We start from the raw sequence: 19632 nt of genomic DNA, 5'->3' as shown, positions 1-19632 counted from the left end.
CCCCTCGGAGCCCCCGGGCCCCGCGAGAGCCCCCGCCGGGTCCGCCGCAACTTCAGCATTGGAGCCGGCGCGGGTTTCCCCCCCGCGCCGCCGGGCCGCCCTGGGCGGGACTCCTCCCGCGGCCACTGGGGCCCCGGGGTGCGCGCAACAGGCGGCCCGAGTCGGCGGGAAGCTGGAGCGCCGGCGGCGTCGGTCTCGGAGGGGTGTGGAGAGGCGAGGCCAGGCAGAGCCCCGCGCAGCCATGGAGTCACTCCTGCTGCCGGTGCTACTGCTGTTGGCTGTGCTATGGACACAGGCGGCCGCCCTCATTAACCTCAAGTACTCGGTAGAAGAGGAGCAGCGCGCCGGGACGGTGATCGCCAACGTGGCCAAGGACGCGCGCGAGGCGGGCTTCGCACTGGACCCACGGCAGGCCTCTGCCTTCCGTGTGGTGTCCAACTCGGCTCCGCACCTGGTGGACATCAACCCCAGCTCGGGCTTGTTGGTCACCAAGCAGAAGATCGACCGTGACCTGCTGTGCCGCCAGAGCCCCAAGTGCATCATCTCACTCGAGGTCATGTCCAGCTCAATGGAGATTTGCGTGATTAAGGTGGAGATCAAGGACCTTAATGACAACGCTCCCAGCTTCCCGGCGGCACAGATTGAGTTGGAGATCTCGGAGGCGGCCAGCCCCGGCACGCGCATCCCGCTGGACAGCGCTTATGATCCGGACTCGGGCAGTTTCGGCGTGCAGACCTATGAGCTGACTCCGAATGAGCTATTTGGCCTGGAGATCAAGACTCGCGGTGACGGCTCACGCTTCGCCGAACTCGTGGTGGAGAAGAGTCTGGATCGCGAGACGCAGTCGCACTACAGCTTTCGCATCACTGCGCTCGACGGCGGCGACCCGCCGCACCTGGGCACTGTTGGCCTCAGCATCAAAGTGACCGACTCCAATGACAACAACCCGGTGTTTGGCGAGTCCACCTATTCAGTGAGCGTGCCAGAGAACTCACCTCCCAACACTCCTGTCATCCGTCTCAACGCTACCGACCCAGACGAAGGCACCAATGGCCAGGTGGTCTATTCATTTTACGGCTACGTCAATGACCGCACTAGAGAGCTCTTCCAGATCGACCCGCACAGCGGCCTGGTCACCGTCACCGGTGTCCTAGACTATGAAGAAGGCCACGTTTATGAACTGGACGTGCAGGCCAAGGACCTGGGGCCCAACTCTATCCCGGCACACTGCAAGGTCACCGTCAGCGTTCTGGACACCAACGACAACCCGCCGGTCATCAACCTGCTGTCGGTTAACAGCGAGTTGGTGGAGGTGAGCGAGAGCGCCCCCCCGGGCTATGTGATTGCACTAGTTCGGGTGTCTGATCGAGACTCTGGCCTCAATGGGCGCGTGCAGTGCCGTTTGCTGGGCAACGTGCCCTTTCGGCTGCAGGAGTACGAGAGCTTCTCCACTATCCTGGTGGACGGACGCCTGGACCGCGAGCAGCATGACCAGTACAACCTTACCATCCAGGCGCGCGACGGCGGCGTGCCCATGCTGCAGAGTGCCAAGTCCTTTACCGTGCGCATCACGGACGAGAATGACAACCACCCGCACTTCTCCAAGCCCTACTACCAGGTCATTGTGCAGGAAAACAACACACCCGGTGCCTATCTGCTCTCGGTGTCGGCCCGAGACCCCGACCTGGGTCTCAATGGCAGTGTTTCCTATCAGATCGTGCCGTCACAGGTGCGAGACATGCCTGTCTTCACCTATGTCTCCATCAACCCCAACTCGGGTGATATCTATGCACTGCGATCCTTCAACCATGAGCAGACCAAGGCATTTGAATTCAAGGTGCTGGCCAAGGACGGCGGCCTGCCCTCGCTGCAGAGCAATGCCACTGTTCGGGTTATCATCCTCGACGTCAATGACAATACCCCAGTCATCACCGCCCCACCGCTGATCAACGGCACTGCGGAAGTCTATATCCCCCGCAACTCGGGCATAGGCTACCTGGTGACAGTTGTCAAGGCAGATGACTACGACGAGGGCGAGAACGGCCGGGTGACCTATGACATGACAGAGGGCGACCGCGGTTTCTTTGAAATAGACCAGATCAATGGCGAGGTCAGAACCACTCGCACCTTCAGCGAGAGCTCCAAGGCTTCCTACGAGCTTATTGTGGTGGCCCACGACCACGGCAAGACGTCTCTTTCCGCCTCTGCGCTCGTCCTAATCTACTTGTCCCCTGCTCTCGACGCCCAAGAGTCGATGGGCTCGGTGAACTTGTCCCTGATTTTCATTATCGCCCTGGGCTCCATTGCTGGCATCCTCTTTGTCACCATGATCTTCGTGGCGATCAAGTGCAAGAGAGACAACAAAGAGATCCGGACCTACAACTGCAGGTAGAGCCAACTTTTTCTTTCTTTCCCTCTTTGTCTTGGGTGAATAAGGTGTATCTGTGTCTCTGTGTGAAAATCCCAATGCTTTTGTTTTCTATTTAAATGCATGCATCCTACTTACTGCAGCTTCTTTTGGGAGGTAGGGGGAGTTTGTGTTAGCAGGAGTTGATCAATTCTTTTGATCTGACAATTTGCTGGAAGACAACCATTTACTGTTTGAATGGATTCTGTCACATAATGATGATGAGCAGAAAAGCAATTATCATTTTAAAATTTGCACAGCTGTCTCCATGAACTTATGGCAGGAAAAAAATTAATGAGAAAGAGAGATTTTGAGAGAGAGAGACTTGAGAGAAAGAGAGGTTGGTTTTTGGCAAAACCTTGAAGTACCACAACTTGATTTGGGGGCTGTAGAGTTTTGGAGACAAGTACTGAAAGGAAAGGGAGTGCTGGCAGCTGCCCTGTCCTGTGTAGAGAGAAACTCTGAAGAGAGCCTGTGAGTGGTTTCTTAGAAAGCCTTAGAATGGGGGGAAGAGAGAACAGGAGTATGTGGGGAAGCAGGTGATTAGAGTTATTTTTTTTTTAGTGTGTTCTTGACTTGTTTTGTATCCAGTCCTCAAACATCTTGCTATGTGAAGTGAAATTCTACCAGTCATCTATATGTTTTCAAATATCTGGTTGTTGGGTAGACACCAAACATCCCAATGAGGGACAGGACTTTTGCATCCAGATGTTTCACTAAAAATAGCAATCTTCTGGAGTTGATGGTTCTTTCCTCTAATATGGAACTCTGTTGTGGTACTAAGAGTTGATCCCTACCAGTGGATGTCACTATGGGCTATTTTGTTAGTTTCCCTTGCAATGTGTGCAGGGTATATGTGTGGTATGAGTGAGAGAGAGAGTGGTGGAGGAAGGAGGATGAGGGGAGGGGAAGATGGAGAGAGAGAGGGAGAAGAAATTTGGAAACTGGAATAACACATAGTAATTAAAAAAAAAAAAAGATTTCCTGATCAGCACTTTGAAGGGTCTTGCTGACCCTCCTTACAATATCCAATTTAGGATAGTACATGGAATTTTTTTCCAGCAGTGTCTCATCGAAACAGTTGAAAAAAAAGTTGTTTCTTTAGTTTGCTGATAATGAATGATGTTGCTATTTCCAATGAAGGTGTGTGTGTGTGTGTGCTTTCAACACACCTACACATCCAGTGTGTCTTTTGTGCCATCTGTGCTTGCATGTTAATGAGTCAAAATATGTTCCTGTAGGTCTGATTTGTATTTGACACCAACTGAAATTCACACTTCTGTGAATCAGAGCCCCCTGAATATGTAACAGTCATGCAATTATTGTTTCCCTTTTACTATTCTCTGCATTACACAAGTTAGTAGACAAATGCTAACCACACATGAATATCAATCAGGTACCATAAAAGAGCAGCTGCAATGCCTCATAAATGCTTTAATCCTGTTACTAGTGAAATAGCCATGACTTTTCTTTCCTTCAGCTCCGAGTCATTTCAGATGAGAGAAATGGAAATTAATATTGCTCTTACCTTTGCAACCTGTGACTGCCAGTGGCAATTTTTATAGGAGAAAAATGTGGGGGTCTATAAAATTTTATTTATATGGAGATAATGATAGAGGGGACTCTTTTAAAGCCATTTCCTCAGCATAAAGTAAACGCATAAGACCCTTACTTGATGCAAAAGAAATCAGTTTGAAATAAAGATATTGAAGGCTATGCCACCTCTTGGTGATGTATGACTTGAAGTGAGAGCTCTTTCTGAGAGCTTGCCAGGGAGATCATTAAACAGGGAGGAGAGCGTTTGAATTGGTGGGGGGGGGCAAGCAAATCTCAGAGCTCTCCAACTTCACTCATATGTGTATTTTATAAAGAGCTCTATTTCCTGCACTGGTTTGGGATTAATGAAGTAGTTTAATTAAATAATTGATCAATACAGAAAGGGGTCGCAATGAATGCTTCAGCTGAATAATTGAACCGGGCATTGCCAAACTTACCCATCATGGGTAAATGAAATGATTAGAACTATCCATTGATTTTAAACAGATTAGAAAAGAAAATCAACCCCAGTCCTGGGTCTTTGGGATTCTATCTGCTCCCAAGCCCTGGTAGCATCAACTTGCCCTCACTGTAAGTCTGCCTGAGCAGAGTGTAAGGGTGAGGGTGACACAACTGCCCAGGTGTAGGAAGATCCTGGGGACAGAGCAAGAATGGGCCTCTGGAGATATGCAATCTTCCCATCTGCTCAGACTTTTTAGAAACGTAAAGTTCAAGAGCTTCTCTTTCTAGGTATTAAGCAGAGGTTTCTTGTTCTCAGTCTCTGCAGAGCCTCTTCCTGAAATGAATTCATTTATGAGACTTGCGAGATGATCTGCACTTGCTGCTTGAATTGGGCTCCCTTTTTGTATTCAGACAATTAGCTTTGTCGAGAGAGAATACAGGCACAGTCTTTTCCCTTGTAAAGATAAACCTGTATTATTTATTAACCCAATTGTTTTGCTGATTATTGCTCAGAAATGGGATTTACAGGCAATAAGCTGAATCATTATATGCAAAGTAATAAATGACTTTGAGAATCTGGCTACATTTAAATGTATTTTTTTGGACAACTCTCTTAATGCTTGGTGTCTTTGGTGCACATTGCTGGGTCTCTGTCAGTGTTAATTAAATTGAGCTCTTTATGTTCCAGTTGCAGCACAGCTGCTTATAGGTACACCTGAATCGAGAAGGATGCTGAATGCACTAACCTTTAAATTCCTTTGCAGTAATTGTTTAACCATCACTTGTCTCCTCGGCTGTTTTATAAAAGGACAAAACAGCAAGTGTCTGCATTGCATCTCGGTTTCTCCCATTAGAGAGGAGCAAGACAAAAAGGCTGAGGAGAAAGTGAGCCTAAGGGGAAAGAGGTAAAAAGGCTTTTCCCCCTCATTCAAATGGGTTTGGCTCTCAAATTTCCGGAGGAGACTTGGGGGGTGGGGTGGGGAGTTGAAGGGAGCAGGGCTAGGGCAGGGGGAAGGAGAGTATGGAGAAAAGGAGCTGAGGATTTGTCAAAGGAAAGTGTCTGACGCGTGCTCCAGTCGAAAACTGATCAGGTCAGTTATCAAGGAACCTGACTTGAGGTTGTTTGTCACATGGCAGTTGCCTGGAGGACTGGAAAGGGGATTAGGTTTTATTTCCTTCCTGTCATCTTCTGATAAACTAGGACTTGCTGCTAATTTCACCCAGGAGTTCCTTTGGGTTCCAGGAAAGCTCCAGACTCGAGCATTTTCATGCTTTCTCTCCCATAGGCTCAACTTTCCCTGTCCCCACACCCTTTTTAAATGGCCACTCACAAGGAGAAATTCCAAATCCAAAGTATAGAAACTTTTGGGGAGGAAGGGGTAGCGAGAGGTTACTATGCTTAAATAAAAACTTTATGGCCCTCAGCTTGTTTTCGCATGTAAAAAGCACAGGGAGAAACCCGATGATGCGATGCGCCAGAAAAAGAAGCTGGAGCAGAGATGGGGTGCAACCCTCTGGGGTACTTGATGTTTATTAACTGATGCATGGTTTGGGAGGGCGTTAGCGATACATGCTGCCTTTTCTATCACATAGAATCGCTGAGTACTCCTATGGTCATCAAAAGAAATCAAGCAAGAAGAAAAAAATCAGTAAGAATGACATCCGCCTGGTACCCCGGGATGTGGAGGAGACAGACAAGATGAATGTTGTCAGTTGCTCCTCCCTGACCTCCTCCCTCAACTATTTCGACTACCACCAGCAGACCCTTCCTCTGGGCTGCCGCCGCTCTGAGAGCACTTTCCTGAACGTGGAGAACCAGAATACCCGCAATACCAGCGCCAACCACATCTACCATCACTCTTTCAACAGCCAGGGCCCCCAGCAACCAGACCTGATCATCAATGGCATGCCTCTGCCTGAGGTGAGTGTAGCTAAGCGGCTCTGTGAGGTCCTCCCAGGCCTCTATCCCCTGCTGCTCGCCTGATTCCATTATCCTCTATGGTGACACATTCCCTGGCAGGGGTGGGGAGAACTTCTCTGCCTATGCCCATTTCTGAAGTCAAGGTTTGCTACCTGTGCTTCTCAGGGCAAAGTGTAACCCAATATATATTATTATTATTATTATTATTTATTTCAATTGGAGGCTAATTACTTTACAATACTGTAGTTCTTCTTTTTTTTTTTTTTTGCCATGTACATGTGTCCCCCATCCTGAACCCCCCTCTCACCTCCCTCCCCATCCCATCCCTCAGGGTCATCCCAGTGCACCAGCCCTGAGCACCTTGTCTCATGCATCAAACCTGGACTGGTGATCTATTTCATATATGATAATATACATGTTTCAATGCTATTCTCTCAAATCATCCCACCCTCGCCTTCTCCCACAGAGTCCAAAAGTCTGTTCTTTACATCTGTGTCTCTTTTGCTGCCTCGCATATAGGGTCATTGTTACCATCTTTCTAAATTCCATATATATACATTAATATACTGTATTGGTGTTTTTCTTTCTGACTTACTTCACTCTGTATAATAGGCTCCAGTTTCATCCACCTCATTAGAACTGATTCAAATGTATTCTTTTCAATGTCTGAGTAAGATTCCATTGTGTATATGTACCACAGCTTTCTTATCCATTCGTCTGCTGATGGACATCCAGGTTGATTCCTTGTCCTGGCTATTGTAAACAGTGCTGTGATGAACATTGGGGTACACGTGTCTCTTTCAATTCTCTTTTCCTCGGTGTGTATGCACAGTAGTGGGATTGCTGGGTCATATGGCAGTTCTATTTCCAGTTTTTTAAGGAATCTCCACACTGTTCTCCATAGTGGCTGTACTAGTTTGCATTCCCACCAACAGTGTAAGAGGGTTCCCTTTTCTCCACACCCTCTTCAGCATTTATTGTTTGTAGACTTTTTGATGGTAGCCATTCTGACCGGTGTGAGGTGGTACCTCATTGTGGTTTTGATTTGCATTTCTCTGATAATGAGTGATGTTGAGCATCTTTTCATGTGTTTGTTAGCCATCTATATGTCTTCTTTGGAGAAACGTCTGTTTAGTTCTTTGGCCCATTTTTTTGATTGGGCCTTTGTAGGGATGGATGTTGGGAGTGGGAGCTTAAGGTCTGGGCCTTTGGAATACCTGTGTGGCAGTCTAGCAAAGTATGAATTCTACCACCTGTTGCAAATACAGCATGCTTGCCAGCCTGTGGTACCTGAATGCCAGTTAAAGTGGCTGAGTAATAATCAGCAAGTAGTCTTAAAGGTAGATGAACCCTAGAATGCTTGAGGGTCAGTTTCCCACTGTGAGAGTGATTCAGCCTCCTAAATTCCCCTTTTACTTTTTGTTTGGTCATATACATCCTTAGCTGTGGATATGGATGGGCTGGTTCAAGGGAGGCAAACAAAAAGAAAGTAAAAAAACCACTTTGCTATTGCTTAATAGTTCTTATGGTGACATTTGACAAATGAGGATGTTGAAATTTTCACTAATAATTAAAATTTCAGGAATTAACTAAGCATTTGTGTTAGCTCTGTTTCTCTTTACCAGGAATGAATGTTTCCAAATGGAAGTATTTTTTTACACAGTATGTGGTCTGATGTTTGCTGGCTCTTGAAATATCTCAGGGTAGTAGGGTAGTAATGTGGATGATGGTGAGTTGGTGCCTGGGTGGAAGGCTATAAATAACAGTTTTTAAGTTAATTTCATTTTTCCTTGAATTACTTAAGTCCCTCTTTGGTTGGAAACTTGATGCACTTGGAGGCATATGCCCTCTTCCAGACCACAAATGAAAGGAATACTATATACTCAGAGAGCACTTCACAACCAATGTCTTCTGTAATTCTTACAATCAGGTATTTTGATTGTCCTTCAGTAGATGATGAAATGGAGCTCCAGAGATGATAAGGGACTTATTCAGACTCACAGAGCAGAGATATTGATAGAGAGAGAAAGAGAGAGAGAGACACGACCAGATTTCAGAACTCTATAACTCTGGTGAGTGCAATGCTATTTCAGTGACACCTTCCATACTTTCCTGCCTCAGAAATAATTTAGCCTGACACACCTGGGCTGGGATGCATATAAAATGGCCTCACAGTATTTATATCAATTTCATAGGGCAAAGGGATTTAGGACCACTTTCATCGACTGTTCTTCCTAGTTCCTGAAAAATATTCCTTATCAATAATGAGGCCAAAAAGCAGTGCTTTTAATGAAAAACTGATCTTCTAGCAATAGAAACTCCAATATTGTCAGTCCATACATCTGTAAATAAGGATTTACTGAAAATCCAGTATTATGCTAGGTAGGCTTGGTTATAATTATGAATGTCAGTGAGACTAGACCATAGAGTTTGTAGAAAACTACTTGTGGACCACCAAGAGTTCAGCAATAGAGAGGGAGAGGTAGTGCTATGTAGTGGAATCAGATAGACCATGATTTTGAATCTGAGAGACATGTCCTGCTATGGAATACCTCTGAGTATCTATTTCCTCATCTACAAAATGGATACATCTGTCATGCAAGGTTGATCCTAGGAATAATATGACATTATATAATGTAAGGGGTCTGAGACAGAGGTGCCCCCTGAATCATAGATCTGTTCACCAGATGATAATTGAAGAGTGACTACTGTAATGGCTTATATACCTGAGTGTGACTCCATAGACACTTACAACCAAAGAGGAATTTAGGCTGGTGTCTGTGTAAAGAAGGCCTACAATGTGGTGTGGTTAGAGTATTCGTATTGGACTTTTAAACAATGGAGGTGAAAGATGCCAAGATTATGGGTTCAGGTGCTGACTGATGTTGCTTGTGGAGATGGACAGAAGAATTGAATCCTGAGGGCTTTGTGATTATGCAGTCGATTCAAGGTACTAGAGAAGTGTAAGCCTGGGTAATGTAAGCCTGGGATGCTTCGAGGGGGCAGGAGATATTTGACTATGTCTGAATGGTTGACCTAAGATCTTGGTGTTCTTTCTGAGATTCTCCTATGGGTAAAATGAAACCAAATATTGCTTCAGTTGTTTAGAAAAACCATTGAAAATTTGAATTCTAATCCCATCTCTTACTCACAAAACCAGATGTTTTCCTAGTTAACAAAATCATACAGATCTAGTATCTAGGGCTAGTCAGGGCCAACACAGCATATATTAGGCACAGTGAGGTTAAGTGTGTGTTTCTAATATGTAGTCCTGGAAAGTTCATTCGACAAACCCATTCAGAAAGGGGAGAGACCCACTCACAGCATAGCATGAATCAGGTCATTTAACCTTTGTCTATCACAAAGTCCTACATGGGGAAATTGCCACTTCTTTTCTCCCCATACCAGAGACTGTTGAACATGGACTCAGTAGGATACTTAGGTATAATGAAATCTATAGACGACAAGGATGACTGATTCATACAGTTAACTAATATTTGTTGTCTAGTCTTTGTAAGATTCTGCTATAGGCATCCACTGTTAGGGAAATGAAAAAGATGTTCTCTGATCTCAAAGAATGCACACTGTAATGGAACAGATGAGAAAATAGGTGACTTGTGGTATGGAGTGATAAATGCTACTATCAGATACAATAGGATATTACTAGGACAATAATATCCTAATGTATTTCCTACATTATATTTTCCTAGTTAATTAATTATTAATTAATCCACCCAAGAAACCAACAGTTATTAAGTTATTATAGAACAGAGTGATGAGTGCTATGATGTGGTATTTAAAAGATTCATTAGAAATTTCTTTTTTTTTTTTTTTTTTTTTAAATATTATTTTATTAGTTGGAGGTCAATCACTTTACAACATTTCAGTGGGTTTTGTCATACATTGGCATGAATCAGCCATAATCTTATTATGTCATATCCATTTTTCTGTATATTATTTCATTAAATCATCTTTATTTGTTCATTAACAACCCAGAAGCATTTATTGCACACTTAGAACATGTCAGACCCTGTACAGCTTGCCAAGGATACAAAAATAAAAACACTCAATCCTTGACCCCAGGGAGTTTACAGGGAGACAGGCAAGTAAACAGTTCATTTCAATTCAGGAGAACATCTCTTTCCTGAGCATATGTTATATTCTACTTGCCAGACTGGAACCAAAGGTCACTATACATTAGGTTCCTCTGCTGAGCAACTTTGTAAACTCACTCACTTCATTAGCCTCAGAGTCAGTTACAAACCTTACTGGCAATGGCATTACAGAGGAGTGAGAACAGCTTTTCTCACAGCTCTCCATCATACTTTGAAGTTTATCATCATGGAATAGACCAAATCAGTAAGCATAGTTTGAGTGTCCACCGTGTGCTCAGCTGTGTGGTAGGTATGCTGCTGCTGCTGCTGCTGCTAAGTCATATCAGTCGTGTCTGACTCTGTGTGACCCCATAGACGGCAGCCCACCAGGCTCCCCCGTCCCTGGGATTCTCCAGGCAAGAACACTGGAGTGGGTTGCCATTTCCTTCTCCAGTGCATGAAAGTGAAAACTGAAAGTGAAGTTGCTCAGTCGTGTTAGACTCTTAGCGACCCCATGGACTGCAGCCCACCAGGCTGCTCTGTCCATGGGTTTTCCCAGGCAAGAGTACTGGAGTGGGGTGCCATTGCCTTCTCTGGTGTGGTAGGTATAGGGATCCTAAATAAATATAAGATGTAGCATCTGCCCTCAGAGGTCATAGTCTAATTGGGGTGCTATTTAAGATCACCTACATGAGTTCCTTATAAGCAAAAGAAAAGGGTTTGTAACCTGCAGAAACTTTGCCAGCCTCCTTAGTACTTTCCTGCTCCTCCTCCCCTGGCAGCCCTGCCATCATTTAGATTTAGATTTGTTGAATTCTTAAGGTTTGGTGCTGATGTGAGGGTAACTTTGGCATCAGTGTGCAGACCTAGCCACATCTGAACATTGTTGACTCTAGAAACTGAAGGGAATGTGACTTTAAATGAAGTTAGGTAGTTAGCAAAAGGAATGGAGCATCAAAATGTTCAATATTAAAAAGTCAAATTTAAAAAATGCCTCACCAAAAAGAATGGATGTTTGACTGTTTCACCCCTCCGGAAGGCAGGAAAAAGTCCACCCAAGTCTGCGTTACCAGCAGAAGGAATGAGTTGCATTGGAACTCAGCCTTTAGAATTACAGAGACCATCTCGCCTATCGTCATTTCCCTGTCCTCTGATGTTGGTCAGGAAATCACTTGTGTGGATTTTGTGGTTATGTATGCAAATTTGAGGAAGGAACGTGGAAGATGCTTTTGCTGTTTACGAAGACTTTTGTAGAATTAGTGATGTCAAGTATCTCTTGAATATTTTAAATTGAAGGTGAGATTTGCATTCTTTGGCATTTTGGTTTATTTAGTCCATACTTAGTGTATATATAAGAGAGTTTGTGTGTGTGTGAGTGTGTGTGTGTGTGTGTGTGTGTGGGTGGGTGGGTGGGTGGGTGAGTGGGTGTTTGGAGTTTGGGGAGAGTAAAGAGAGGGGGAAGGAGCTTGAAAACATAGAGAATCGAGAAGAGAGAAGGTAGTTTTGCCAGATTGCTATGCTTTTTCTAAAATTATTCCAATTTTTTGGCACTTTGGTATGGCAAATAACTTTTCTTCCACTCTTATGGAATGGGGGCATGCCTCCCAGATACCTCTGTATGCTACAAAGTATTACTCCTTTGTACATCTGCATTCCTGGATTACTTTTCGTCACCCAGCCCATGGTCACTTTTGGAGGAAGAAAATGAAACTCATTTCTTCTGCTGGTTTGACCTCTCCCTGCCTTCAGGAGGGCTGAAGTAGCCAAACATCCAGTCTCTTTGGTGAGACATTTTTTTAACTTGATTTTTTTTTTCAATATTGAATGTTTCAGAGCTTAAAATTCTAAGCCAGTGATAGTGGGCAAGAGCTTCCAGAATTCTACTCATAGAGTACATAGGGATATAGATTTTGGTTTCAAACTCAATCTTGAGCCCTCTTTTCATTTTTCTTCTTTTAACTAGCCTACTGTAGCATCTTTGATGTGAGACATTCTCAGGGTGTGTGTGTGGTCTGCTGTGGTCACTCACAGAGAATTTTCATAAGTAGCAGTGTAGTATTAAGAGCAGTGGACGAGTTTGCAGGACAAGGATGTATGTAACAGACCAAACTGAATGCTTCTAATTATCCTACTGAAAGCCTCAGCGCATGGTAACTTAGCTCAAATAATGAAACTAAAACATCCGTTAGGCTTTGGAGAAAAATAAGAAGGAAATAGCTCAGTATGCTTTGGTTCCTCAAAAGAGTTTTATTTTATTTTATTTATTTTTTTTTTCTCAAAAGAGTTTTAAAGTTAGGGATCTGCAGTGCTTTGAGTGGAACTCTGAGCTAAGGTGCTAGAAAAGCAGCCCCAAACTTATCAGATGTCAGATTCAGAAGTCTCTAGAAAATTAATAGGTATGATGAGACTGGTTTGGATCGCAAGGTAATGACACAAATCACCACCTCCAATTAAAACAAACCAAAAAACCCTTCAGTGAGCAATTTTATTGTACTTTCTTCATTTTGAACCATCTGAGTCTTATCCCTATGAGTTGAAAGTACCCCCTCAGGCTGCAGAAGGAAGCAATGGAAAACAGTGCAGCCCACGTCTTCTCAAGGCTCACTCCAGTTTTCTTAAAAAAAATCAAAGGCTCCACTCTGAACTGAGAGACACTCTAGGGCCACCCATTGCCTACATTGCATCTCATTGGTCTGTTTCACATCTAGCCCAGGCAGTGCATTTCCCAGAGGGGATCTGCTTGCAAGATGTGTTCCAGAATAAACTGTTCCTCTGTTGTCTCCATGCAACTGCCACAGAACTGAGTTAGTTTACACTAGTATTTGCTAATTTATTATTATCATTCCTTATTGGCAATTAACTGGTTACCTTAGAGATCACCTCTCTCCCCATACACCTTCACTAAAGTTGAGCTCAGCCAGAGCACTTGCTAATGATCCTGAGATTTCTCTCCCTAGGAGACTGGAGGCAGGACATTTTCCATAGTGGTCTCTGAGACTTTGGAATTCCTCTTATCAGAGGACCACTTGTTTTGGGTCCCAGTAGACCCACCTGGGTTTTTCTCTCAGTCAGATTTCTAAGGTGAGAGGAGCTGCAGACCTCTCCCTCCTTAACTTTGCCCTAGTCTTTGTGGTGGCTTTAGTATATCATGCTCTGAGGCTGAAGCTATGGGGTGGGGGGATTGCTTATTAGGAATTGGAAGACGGCAAGAGGATGAAGTCACCTGCTGGCAAAGCTGGAGTCTTTCAATTATCATCCTGCAGTGGATCTAAGGCATCTGCTTAAAGTTTGAGATGTTTACCCCTCTGTATGTATATCTCAGCTTCCAGGGCTTAGGGGAGGTCAAGCTTGGCTGGATCAAATGTCTCAGATGTGAGTAAATGAAGCCATTTGTACAAGAGGCCTGTATATGAGAGGCAGGAGGTTGACTCTGGAGAGGCCATTTTCCCCCACTGAGAGGAGGCTTGATTTCTTGATGTGTGACTGGCTGGCCTTTAATGTGAGCCTCATTTACTTTGAACAATTGGGAAACTTGAAGTGAAAGTCCCAGAGGATCAGTTGTTTGTAGAGGAAAATGCTCTTCAAGTTACATTTCCTGTTTGACTGTTGTGTAGTTATGAGTAGTCTTTGGGTGGGCTGCATGGTGAGGGTCAGTCTGCTTCCAGTGGGTATACACTGGTGGCCAGTGCCTCCCTGTGTTTCCCCCCCACCCCCTCACCCACCAGGGAATCAAGAGGAAAGAACTGCATCCAGTTCTAGGAACTTGGGCTTCCATGAGGAAATCTCATTTACTATTATTCAGCATCATTCAGGATTTTGCTTCAGGATATTGGTTAGGACACACAGCTCCACGTCACTCCTGGAAGAGGTATCAGAAGGGATCAGTGTTTCTACACTATAATCATGAAAATGGAGTTGCAGAGAAGGCAAATGACTTACCCGGACACACGTCATTTAGGACCAAACTGGACTCCATTTTGCTTGATAGCAGTTCCTCTGTTGCAGTTTCCAAGTACTTTCTGTCACAAAACAGAAAACTTGATTGGACTCCACAGCAAGACCTGTGGCTACACCTTTGGCTGGTAGTTGTATTCCTGAAAAGTTGTGCAGCAGCAAAGTATTTGTTTTGTAAATTAGACCCCATGTTAACCATAGTGGTGGCATTCCTATCAAAACCCTGTGGTGAAATCTTTCATAAAGGAAAGAGCCCTTGTGTAATGTGAATAATCAACTTCTTACTGATTTCCTTTGTAAGTCTGGGTTTTTCACATCTTGTTTGCTTAATGTGCAATTCCTCACACTGGCAAGATTTACAAAGCCTTTGAAAAATGTAATTATGTAATATCTAAAATATATGGTGTCCAGAGGAAACAGATAATATTGCTCAGACTTAACAAATGTTAACATTCATATTTGCTCCAGATTTTTAAAAAAATTAAAGTTTACAACTATCCTCTTCCCATCCTATTCCTCTCCCTCCATTCATTCTTTGTAACTCTGTAGATGGAAGAAGAGAAACCCACAAGGAATATTTTTGGTGCTCTTTTGCCTTGGCTTCCTGAGCTCGCTTCTGAAAGGGAGGGCTCTCATTTTTTTTGCTCCAGGTCCTGAAAGCTTCCAAAGTCGATATTGGTTTCCTGATTGAGTAGAGCCTGGGAATTACTTTGGAAAATGAAAAGGCGATCTTAAACTTTCTTTAAATTTAGCTTTGGGGAGGGAGAAAATTACTTTTTGAAAAGAAAAAAAATGAGAGTAAGATTGACAGACAGATGTCACAAGCAAATATCTTGAGTTTTGAGCAGACCACTTGGTATTGAAGCAGGCAAGAAGTTTGGTGTGAAGTCTGCATTCTCCTTGAGCTCAGTGTTCATGGACTAGCACCGGGGCTTCTTCATGTCAGATGCTTAAGCACTGCCGTGATGTGCATAGTCTTTGGATGCTCCATTAAGTCTCTAAGTGCCAGGGTGGCCAGATTTTAGCTTCTCCCACTGGGGCCCATCTGGTCACTGTTCTGTGGCAAGCTGCTTTCCCTCACTGCCACCAGCCCTGGTCTTGGCATTCTCTGCTTTCTGGATTATTTTTGCTCCTAAATTTGATTTTCAGAGCATGAAGGGCACTTCGTCTCAGATTGTGTAGTTTGCTCTTCTGAACAAAATGGATTCCCTGTGTAAGCTGGTGGGAAGATATGTTCAATCAAAAGGTCAGACTCTTCCTTTAGGGGAGTGTGTGTGTGTGTGTGTGTGTGTGTGTGTGTGTGTGAGAGAGAGAGAGAGAGAGAGAGAGAAAGACTGAGAAAGAGAGAGAGAGAGACTGAGAAAGAGAGAGAGAGAGGGAATATATCTGCTGTCTCACCCACTTATTCTTCCTCTGAGGTGACAGAGCCTTTGTGAGCTGGCCTGATTGTACACGTCTATGATCTTAGGTTCTCAGAGGCCCCCTCCCCAATCTTTGATACTCTATTGGTTATCTCCCTGAGGAAATGCTTATAAGCCTCATCACAGTGGAGTGTGATTCCCTCAAATGTGAGACCAGAGCACCCAAATTCGATATAGCCCAGGGACAGATCTCCTGGACACTATTTTTAATTGAGAGCTCTGAGTAGGAAGCAGCCAAATAATCATTGCTGTGTATACAGTGAAGTTTAAGAAAACCTTATAGGGAATCTCAATTCTTTGGAAATTATTTTCTGAGGCTCAGTTTCTTTTTGTCTTTTTGGGCATAATTCTGTTTAAAGTCTTCCTCTTTAATTCACTTGGTTCAGGAAAATCTGAGCTGGCTATGTGTACAGGTACTTTGCTGCAAAACTGTATCTTTTCTAAGTGAGACATATGAATAGGGAGAGCAGATCAGACTGCATTCCTAGTGGTTGACTTAACCTTTAAGCAACTTTAAAAAAAATTGGTGGCAGTGAAAAAGATAATCTTCCTGCAGTATAGGAGACTTGGGTTTGAACCCCTGGAGAAGGAAACGGCAACCCACTCCAGTATTCTTGTCTGGGAAATCCCATGAACAGAGGAGCTTGGCTATAGTTCATGGGGTCGCAGAGTCAGACACAACTGAGCTACTAACACACACGCACATGCACACATGCACACACACAAAGATGCCTGTAATCTAGCATCCATGTTTGAAACTTGACATGCTTTAGGGTTGCAGGGCTCTGGAAATGCAGGGACAAACAGAAGCATCTGGCTATAGGTAATGTGGAATGACTTGCTGGAAGACTGATTCCCGTCTTTGTGCTGCCAGGCACAGAGGCCATAGTGAGGACACAGGTTCGCCGTACTCAGAACACGGGCACTGACTCTGATCTCACCATCCTGGTCATTCCTTTAATTAGTGCATTTCCATTTTCTCAAGTATAGACTTTTGAGTGATAGAGTATGCTAATTGCAACATTTGTTCCTAAGAGCTTAGGGGAGAGAACATGATGGCCTTAGTATTAAATAATGGCATTTTATAGGAAGATTTTGCCTAACTTTTTAATTACAAAACAATTAATGATAGTTATGGCTCTTTAGAAACAAATCTCAAATACCAAATAAGAAACACAAATTTTCTTGTGGTTTGTGAGCCCGTTAATGGAATGTGTGTTCTTACACCTCTAGGTCACTCTTTCTAATTTTGTCTTTACTAGTAATTCTTTAGAAATGGAAAAAAATGTGTGTGTTTTGTTGCAGCAAGACATACAATAAGGAAATGCCTCAAATGGAAAGATAGTTAAACTGCTTTTGTACAAACTCTATGTTGTGTAATGGCATGATAGAGCAAAATCTTATAAAACTGATACACATCTGATTATCTAGCTCCCTCAAGAAGCGACCTTGGAAGGTGGAGAAAAAATCCGGAACTGCAAAGGTTTGCCACTGTGCATGGTGTCATATTTAGAGACACGGCATCAAAAACTATGTGTGACACATGCAATACCTTGCTTTCCTCACCTTCTGAGCCTAGCAAACTCTATTGGGACAGTTATCCTTAATGTGCATGTCACTCCCTAGTCACTGTTTTCCCAAAGATAATCTAGAAATCCGCAATTCTGTAATAGGAGAGGAGGTCACTAGCAAAATAGATGAAACAATTAAAAACCTCATAAAAGAGGAGCTTTAGTTCATTGAAAATCTATTATTACTAAAGAAATCAGACTCCAAGACCCTGAAAATTCTGAAAAATCCAAACAGATGCTAAATGACACCAACCCTGAAATAAATATCCGAGGGGACTGTGTCAGGAGAGCTCCAAGTTCTCTTGTAGCTCTGAGTATGATTTTGAATTTTGCAGCATTAGTTTGAAGGGCTTCATTAAGGGCTTGAGTCTTTGTGATGACCATGGCTGCTCTGTAGGTGGTATTGAGACTGAGGGACTTAACTATGACAGGTGACACAATACATATGGTCCTTTAGCTTTTACATGAGGGCAAGATATTCTGTGTCTGATGTGAGTCATATGTACATCAAAACTTCATAGCCTCCCTATTCAGATGGGTCTCCTTGTTCAATGTGAGTTCTGTCATAAAGGAAGCGGTGAGTACACTAACTTTGCTTCAGTTGGTCTGTATTTGTTCTAAGGATGAGTAGAAGATACATTTCTCCTGCCTGGCAAGCTAGACCTTTGAGAAGAACACAAATTCACTTAAGTATAAATTACGTTGCTTATCACACTACCAAAAAATTCACAGAGCTGTAAGTCACCAAGACCTCCTTTTTAAGTTTGGTATTCTTGAGAACTGTTTTGTATATCATGATAAATTAGCTAACCTTTCATACTGTCAAAGGCCAATGTTATGGAAATAAGCAGCTTTTTATTCCATTCTAAGGTTAGTCTAACTGAATTATGCAACTTCTAATGCAATTGCTTGAAGCTTCTACTTTGAAAGTTTTCTCATTTTAATACCTTGCAAGAGACATAAATATTTTTTAGCTACTGTTTATGCTTCACAATATATTTTCCTGATCGTCATTCTTTTTGTGGGATTTGTTGGCACAAGAGGCAGTTCACCATGGCTTTGCTCACTTTGCTGTTTGATATAGATAATCAGCAAAGAGCTGAAATTCAATAAAAACATGTATTTTTGCTGCTGTTGTTATTTTTCATTACAGGCCATAGGCGGATAACTGAGCCCTATAGAATCAATACACATGGGGGCACTTGAGGTTTTGCTTGAGAGCCAAAAATGAGGTAGATTTTCTTTTAAAGCAGACTTGATTTCAGAATTATTAAACTCAATGCATGTTGGAGGCTGGTGGATTGCATTCAGTAGGATTTGGGGCACTATCTGTAACAAAGCAATCTATTTCTTTCAGGATGTAAACTGCTATTTCAGGGGAAGGAGAGGTCAGTAGGGAAGCTATTGGAAAGCTCTGTTTTACTTTTAAGCTCCCTGAAGAATATTTTTCAGGGGCTTCTTGAAGGCAGGGCCAGTTCCATGCAATTCCTTCTGTACAGTGTCAAGTGTTATTATATTTTGTTACTCATGAGTTTATACAGTTTCTATGGTGGTTATTGTGCCCTGATCTTAAAGGGTATTCATTCTAGGTAAAGCTTGGCCCTCTGTGTGGATTGCTTCCAAACTTTAGTGAATGAACTTACTGTTTAGTTAGTTAGACTTTTTTCAAGAGAATATGTTGGCTTAAAAATATTCACCCATTCATCCATCCACCAAGTGTGTATCATCCTTTATTGACCAGCGTGTACTCAGCCTTGTTGGATAGAGGAAGTATTAGCAGTACTTACCCTCATAGCTTATATTGTCATTGAGGAGACAAAATGCGAAGTTAAACACATTTAAAAAATTAATGGGGAAAGTAAGGATTATTCACTAAGTGGTGCCACGTAATTGATTAATAATTTAAAAGGTTTTCATTTCTCACTATATGACAAATTCCACATGGGTTAAAGAGTCAAAACTTAAAGATGAAAATTCAAATAAAGTTATTAGAAGAAAACATGAATATTCACCTAGTCTTGAAATTGTGAAGAACTTCAGAAGCATAAAAAAGTAGTGGAAATGAACACAAAGAAAAATACCAGCAGCTCTGACTACATAAAATTTTAAAATATCTGTATGCCCCCAAATATCAAAAGGTAAACAAAAAATAAAACATAAACCAGAAAAATATTTTCAATTTACATTCCAAAGAACCTATATTTATTACTCCTACAAAAACTTATAAAGTTCTTACTGTGTTCTTGTCACTATTCAAAGTTCTGGA

The 19632-nt window shown here is 43.0% G+C and overlaps 1 protein-coding gene across 3 annotated transcripts in view; it reads left to right on the top strand.

Moving 5' to 3' along the window:
* Positions 1-241: 241 nt before the first annotated feature.
* PCDH19 (protocadherin 19) overlaps positions 242-19632 on the top strand; it is a 118949-nt gene continuing 99558 nt past the window's right edge. For 2 of the 3 annotated variants that reach the window (XM_065916490.1, XM_065916489.1), the window contains exons 1-2: positions 242-2388; positions 5999-6326. In XM_065916490.1, the coding sequence (XP_065772562.1) occupies positions 242-2388; positions 5999-6326 (2475 nt within the window). Of the gene's footprint in view, positions 2389-5169; positions 5311-5998; positions 6327-19632 lie in introns of all 3 variants that reach the window. The other variant, XM_065916488.1, reaches the window with a different exon arrangement.

The sequence above is a fragment of the Muntiacus reevesi genome, chromosome X (assembly GCF_963930625.1).
Source record: "Muntiacus reevesi chromosome X, mMunRee1.1, whole genome shotgun sequence".
In the NCBI taxonomy this organism is placed as follows: domain Eukaryota; kingdom Metazoa; phylum Chordata; class Mammalia; order Artiodactyla; family Cervidae; genus Muntiacus; species Muntiacus reevesi.
The sequence above is the reverse complement of the archived record's forward strand: the minus strand, read 5'-3'. Positions and strand labels throughout refer to the sequence as shown.